Genomic DNA, 7,049 nt, shown 5'->3' with positions numbered 1-7,049 from the left:
AATTTTTTCTCATATCAGAGATTTCTTCCTGGAAATTAATTGTAAGGGCATAACAGAATGAAGAAAGTTTTTATTACAATATTTCCATTAAAGACAAGGAAATCAAGATATTGACTTTTAACATCAATATTTTTGTTCTATTTATAGGCAAAATTAACCTTGCACATTTAAGTTCCTTTCTATCTTGTAATACATGTTGCATTTCAGAATGAAAGACTTGGTTTTACCTAGGAATTTAATAAATGATAGATTCTATGGGATTCTATTTTTGGTTTTAGTATGATTAGAGTGGAACAAAATGATACCCAAACATACAAAACCACATTTATGTTAACTAAGTGAATAAGAAATTAGTTAGGATAGGAAATTTACCTCTTACTGGAAATTTCTCTAATTGTCTTCAACTCACCTTATATCCCAAATATTCACAGAAATAAATTTCCTCACTTTCACAGAGTCAAAATGTAGAGCATTTGACAACTCATTTTACTGTAACCATCATAAGACCCATATCCAAATAAATCATGATTGCATTGTAGATTATTCTTGACTTATAATAAGATATTTTGACCTGTATGCAAGATTAAACTGAGAAATTACATTTTAATGAAAAAAGGTGAGAAAAGACTTTCCATGAACCATCCAGTATGAGTAGGAATTGCCCAGGATGAAATGGTCAATTGTAATTGTATTTTTTTTTAAAGAAATTCCTTTCAATGGAGAATTTCATTCCTTCAATTACCTAAGTACAGAGACCTTGACTTTACTCTTTCAGATCCTCAGCTCATCATTACAGATGTGGTGCTTTGGGACCTAGAGGAGAGAAAGAGTTTGGACCTTTAAGCTCAATATAGCCATTCCTAATTAATTTTATTATTACAATATCTTCTCCATTTCTTCATTCTGTTCATTGTTGAACCATTATCTCTAAAACCAAAGCACAAATGCTTAGATAGCTATGATTTTTCAATTGATTTTAGTTGGATATTTTGGACCAAAATTCATTCCATGCTTCCCTATATTCTTTTTTCATTTTTTATTTTTAATATAAAATATAAGAGAGCATTTCCATGAACAAAATAGAATATTGAGGTTTTATGCAATGCTGACCTCTATTATTTACTGTTTATTTTTTAAAAATATTTAGATGCATAGGGTTTGTGTTTTTTTTTTAGAAGACCAACCCCATAATGACCCTCAGGATCAACCCTAGAATCTTAAACTGGAAATGAACGTAGAGCCTTGCTCTAAGAGACCAAAATTATCTATGTGTATTAGAATTGGGGGGAATAGCTTCCTGAGTCATATGTGGCATTGATTCCTTATTTGTAATCATAAGCAGTGAACCCAAAGGCCTTAAAAAAAGAAATTACATTATGAGAAATTCTTGAATATACTTCAAAATGACAATGATTCCAATGATATTGATGACATCAAAGTCAATTCAAAGAATTTTAAAAGTTGTAAATAGTCATTCATTAATAAATATCAACATATAAATAGCAAACCACAAACCCACAAAATTCAAAATAAAAATACATCTTCATGCAATTTTCCTTTAATGCATAAACTAAGTTGAAAACATTGAGAAAGAACAATGATTTATGTGTTATTTTTTAATGAAAGGGTTCTCTTCATCAATATTATTATAGCATCCTTTATCTGCTTATTTCGTAGACTGTATATAATTGGGTTCAGAAAGGGTGGTATTATGGCATAAAATACAGAAAGAATAATATCCTTAAGAGACCCAGAATCTGAAGGTGGTTGGAAATATACATAAATGACTGAAAAAACAAATAAAGAAACCACACTGATGTGGGGGATGCAGGTCGAGAAGGCTTTTTTCTGATCTTCTTTCACTGGAAACTTGAGGACTGTGGAAATTATATGAATATAAGATGCAGTGATGAAGGCAAAACAGCCAATTACAACCAGCAATGCTGAGAGAAGTAAGGACAGCTTATTGCCAGAGGTGTCTGAGCAAGAGATCCTTAGGAGAGAGGGGATGTCACAGAAGAACTGATGGACCACATTGGAATGGCAGAAAGACAAGCGAAACGTGTAACCAGTGTGGAAACCTGCATACACGAGGCCAGTCAACAAACACACTATGGTCATCTGCATGCAGACTCGGGGACTCATGATCACTGGGTAGTGCAGAGGGTGGCAGATGGCCACATAACGGTCACGAGCCATGATGGTGAGCAGTGTAAACTCTACATATGCCATGAAAACCACGAGGAATACCTGAGCTGCACAGCCTGTAACTGAAATAGCCCAGTCATTCATCAGGGAATTAAACGATGCCTGGGGAGCAATTATTGAGAGGTAGCAGGCATCCAGGATGGACAGATTCCTCAGGAAAAAGTACATGGGAGTGTGGAGCCTCCTGTCAAAGATGATGATAATGACAATGAGGAGATTCCCCATCAGGCCTGTTGAATAAATAAGAAACAAAAAAAAAGAAAATATGATCTGGAGCTCTCGGATGTCAGAAAATCCCATGAGCAGAAATTCGGTCACAACAGTAAAATTGGACATTTTCAGACTTTTTCATCTGATGAATCACCTAGGGAGGCAAAGGGAAATCAGTCCATCAATCACATATTATGGAGAAAATGCTATAAGCAATATAAGCAATATAAGCTATAAGACATTAGATCATTTTTATGCTTGAGACTTTGACAGGCAGAATGACCTCTGCCATGTGTTGGCTGTATATCCTTAAACTAATTAAGTTGCATCTTAAGGAAATTCTCTAAGACTTGTATAGGTGATGCAGACCTTCACTGTTAAATGATGTTTCTGCTCTTCGAAATTCCATTTATTAAACAAATAAGCAAAGTAACCTCACCAATGAACATGTACTGGATTCCTTTTCTTCCCATATCAGATTTGACTACCTATAAGTGAATACTTAAATGTGGATTATTTGGCCTGTGTCAGAAGCCAACACCGAAAATAGTTATTTTTTTGTTGTTTTTTAAAAATCCTTCATGACTTCTGGGTAAACATGGCTGCAATCTAGAAGCAAATTTCTTCCTCTCCCCGGTACCGAACAAAATAGACTACCTTAAAAGAGCATAAAAATCACTTTTGGAAGAATGGAGTGACTCTCCAGTACCCCACAGAAATGAAGGTATGTGGGGTTTGAACATTTCCACACTATAAGAAGGAGGAAAAGCTTACTCAAAAAATGTTAACTGAGCCACCCTTCTCCCCCCTCACCTCCCCCACCAAACCAGAGTAAGGTATCAGAGCACTCACCAGGACAGTCAGTGAATGAGGAACGTCTCTGTCGGGGAGTGGGGTGGGCACACCAGGGTCCTTGGGATCTAAAGACTGGTAGGAAATGACCTCTCAGGGAGGGTTCACGGGAGAATCCTGCCCTGAGCATAGGGGAGGCCGTGTTGAAAACAAGGGAGGCAGCGCTGAGCAAAGGGGAGGCCACGCTGAACACAGGAGAGGCTGCACTGAGCAAAGGGGTGGAGGTGCTGAGCACAGGGGCCTGCACCCTAAGAAACCTCGGAGGCTGGGAAGAACTATTCGGAGGCCACCTAAATTCACAGAAAACCCGCCCATACCACCCATACCCCAGACCAAAAAGGAAAGGGGAATAAAACCACCAAAGGAATGGCTCACATGGCCCAAAATCAAGCCTCCAAGAAGAAAGGGGGGGAAATGACTATTGAAAACATTTATGGCAGGAGTACCCAAGGAACAGAAGAGAAAGGGGATGAAACCCAAACAAAAGCAAAACATGCCTCCCAAAATGGAAATTATCCACAAGCTCTGGAAGAACTCAAATTGGAGCTTATCCAAAAGATGGAAACCTTCTGGAAAGAAAAATGGGAGAAAGATCAGCAGTCTGACAGACAAGACTTCACAATTGGAGAAAGAGCTGGAAGCATCTAATAGAAGGGCAGACAAACCTGAAAAGCAAAACCAGTCCCTAAAGACCAGAATTAAGCGACTGGAAGAGAGTGAGCATGCAAAACATCAAGAATCAATAAAGCAAATCCAAAAAATTAATGAATTAGAAGAAAACATAAAATATCTCACTGAAAAGGTCACAGACCTTGAAAACAGAGGAAGAAGAGACAATGTGAGAATTATTGGTCTGCCCAAAAAAACAGAGATAAATAAAAACCTCGATGTTATACTACAGGAGATTATAGAAGAAAATTGCTCACATGTTCTGGAGCAAGGGGGCAAAATAGAAATAGAAAGGGTTCATAGAACACCCTCTATACTAAATCCCCAAAAGACAACCCCCCAGGAATGTAATTGCCAAATTCAAGAGCTTCCAAGAAAAGGAGAAAATCCTACAAGAAGCCAAGAAGAGGAGCTTCAGTTATAGGGGGGCTCCCATAAGGATCACACATGACTTAGTGGCTAACACACTAAGAGACCGCAAAGTATGGAACACGATATTTAGAAAGGCAAGAGAGCTGGGTCTCCAACCAAGAATCAACTACCCAGCAAAACTGACTATATACTTCCAGGGGAAAGTATGGGCATTCAACAAAATAGAAGATTTCCAAGCATTTGCTAAGAAAAGACCAGAACTTAGTGGAAATTTTGATATCCAATCACAGAAAGCAAAAGAAAAATGAAAAGGTAAAAATGAAAGAAAGGGAAAAGGAGATAAATCGTATCTTTTTCTTTAAAGTAAAACTCTCTTCTATAAGGACTACATTTACATGAAATTATATATATTCATATGTGGGGAAAATGTATTGTGTAACTCTCAAAAATTGTATGCATCATAAGAGTAGTTAGAAGAATCATGCATATGGAAAGATTGGGGCATCAAGATTTGGTGAAAGGGGGGGGCAAAGAAAGAAAAAGGGAGGGGGGAATCATCAACAGTACTAAGATTTACTTCAAGAAATGGGGGGGGGGACTAAATAGAATAATCTTTCCCATACAAAGATACACATGAGAAGGGGAGGGGAAGAAATCTCATATGAGAAGGAGAGGAAGAGAGCACTAAGTGGTATTACTTAAACCTTACTCTCAGTGAAATCAACTCTGGGAGGGAAGAACATCTAGATCTATTAGGATCCTGAATTCTATCTTATTCAACAGGGTAAGAAAGAAAGGGAAATTAAGGAGGGGGAGGGGGAAGGGAATATAAAAAGGGAGAGAAGGAAAGGAGGGAGGGGAAGGGAGCATAAAAAGGGGTCGGCTAGAAAGGGAAGTATATCAAGGGAGAGGACTAGGGGGACTGACCCAAAGTAAATCACTGGTTCAAAAGGATATAGCTAAGGAAGAAAGGTCAGAACTAGGGGAAGATATCAAAATGCCAGGGAATCCACAAGTGAAAATCATAACTTTGAACATGAATGGGATGAACTCACCCATAAAACATAGACAAATAGCAGATTGGATTAGAACCCAAAACCCTACCATATGTTGTCTGAGGGACCTCAGCTGTACAGTATATGACAAACCCAGAGAACCCCACTTTTGGGGCAAAAATCCACTATTCGATAAAAAACTGCTGGGAAATTGGAGGACAGTGTGGGAAAGATTAGGTTTGGATCAACACCTCACAGCCTACACCAAGATAAATTCAAAATGGGTGAATGACTTGAACATAAAGAAGGAAACTATAAGAAAATTAGGTGAACACAGAATAGTATACATGTCAGACCTGTGGGAAGGGAAAGACTTTAAAACCAAGCAAGACTTACAAAGAGTCACAAAATGCAAAATAAATTATTTGGAATACATCAAATTAAAAAAAATTTGTACAAACAAAACCAATGTAACTAAAATTAGAAGGAAAGCAACAAATTGGGAAGCAATCTTCATAAAAAATCTTCATAAAAATACCTCTGACAAAGGTTTAATTACTCAAATTTACAAAGAGCTAAATCAATTGTACAAAAAATCAAGCCACCCTCCAATTGATAAATGGGCAAGGGACATGAACAGGCAGTTCTCAGCCAAAGAAATCAAAACTATTAATAAGCACATGAAAAGGTGCTCTACATCTCTTATAATCAGAGAGATGCAAATCAAAACAACTCTGAGGTATCACCTCACACCTAGCAGATTGGCTAACATGATAGCAATGAAAGTAATGAATGCTGGAGGGGATGCGGCAAAGTAGGGACATTAATGCATTGCTGGTGGAGTTGTGAATTGATCCAACCATTCTGGAGGACAATTTGGAACTATGCCCAAAGGACGATAAAAGATTGTCTGCTCGTTGATCCAGTCATAGCACTGCTGGGTTTGTACCCCAAAGAGATAATATGGAAAAAGACTTGTACAAGAATATTCATAGCTGCGCTCTTTGTGGTGGCCAAAAATTGGAAAATGAGGGGATGCCCATCAATTGGGGAATGGCTGAACAAATTGTGGTATATGTTGGTGATGGAATACTATTGTGCAAAAAGGAATAATAAAGTGGAGGAATTTCACGGGGACTGGAATGACCTCCAGGAATGGATGCAGAGTGAGATGAGCAGAACCACAAAATCATTATACACAGAGACTGATAGACTGTGGTACAATCGAAGGTGATGGACTTCTCCATTAGGGTCAATGCAATGTCCCTCAACAATCTGCAGGGATATAAAAAACACAATCCACAAGCAGAGGATAAACTGTGAGAGTAAAAACACTGAGGAAAAGCAACTCCTTGACTACAGGGGTTGAGGGGATATGACTGAGGAGAGAGTTGAAATGAACACTCTAATGCCAATACCAACAACACGGAAATGGGTTCAAATCAAGAACACATGTGATACCCAGTGGAATCATGTGTCAGCTATGAGAGAGGTGGGGGGGGGGGAAGGAAAAGAAAATGATTTTTGTTTCCAATGAATAATGTTTGGAAATGACCAAATAAAATAATGTTTTTTTAAAAAATCCTTCTTGAGTAATGTGTGGCTCTCCTCATATTCCTTTATGACCACCTTATCTTTCTTAGGCACAAACAGAATGGAAGAGAGTCAGAAATTTTAAAAGATAGTTTACAGCATGCAGGTTCTGCTGGCAGTAGAGGAGGGATCCAAAACCTTTCCTCCTAC

At 38.0% G+C, this 7,049-nt stretch overlaps 1 protein-coding gene across 1 annotated transcript; it reads right to left on the bottom strand.

The window, feature by feature from the left end:
* Positions 1-1,575: 1,575 nt before the first annotated feature.
* On the bottom strand, positions 1,576-2,545 carry LOC100027611 (olfactory receptor 14C36-like). Its single transcript, XM_001377823.4, has one exon. The coding sequence runs from the start codon at positions 2,542-2,544 to the stop codon at positions 1,603-1,605; it is 942 nt and encodes a 313-aa protein (XP_001377860.3). The 5' UTR covers position 2,545; the 3' UTR covers positions 1,576-1,602.
* Positions 2,546-7,049: the final 4,504 nt, after the last annotated feature.

Source organism: Monodelphis domestica, chromosome 4 (genome assembly GCF_027887165.1).
Source record: "Monodelphis domestica isolate mMonDom1 chromosome 4, mMonDom1.pri, whole genome shotgun sequence".
Classification (NCBI taxonomy): domain Eukaryota; kingdom Metazoa; phylum Chordata; class Mammalia; order Didelphimorphia; family Didelphidae; genus Monodelphis; species Monodelphis domestica.
Note: the sequence above shows the minus strand (reverse complement) of the source record. Positions and strands in the feature narration are given on the sequence as shown.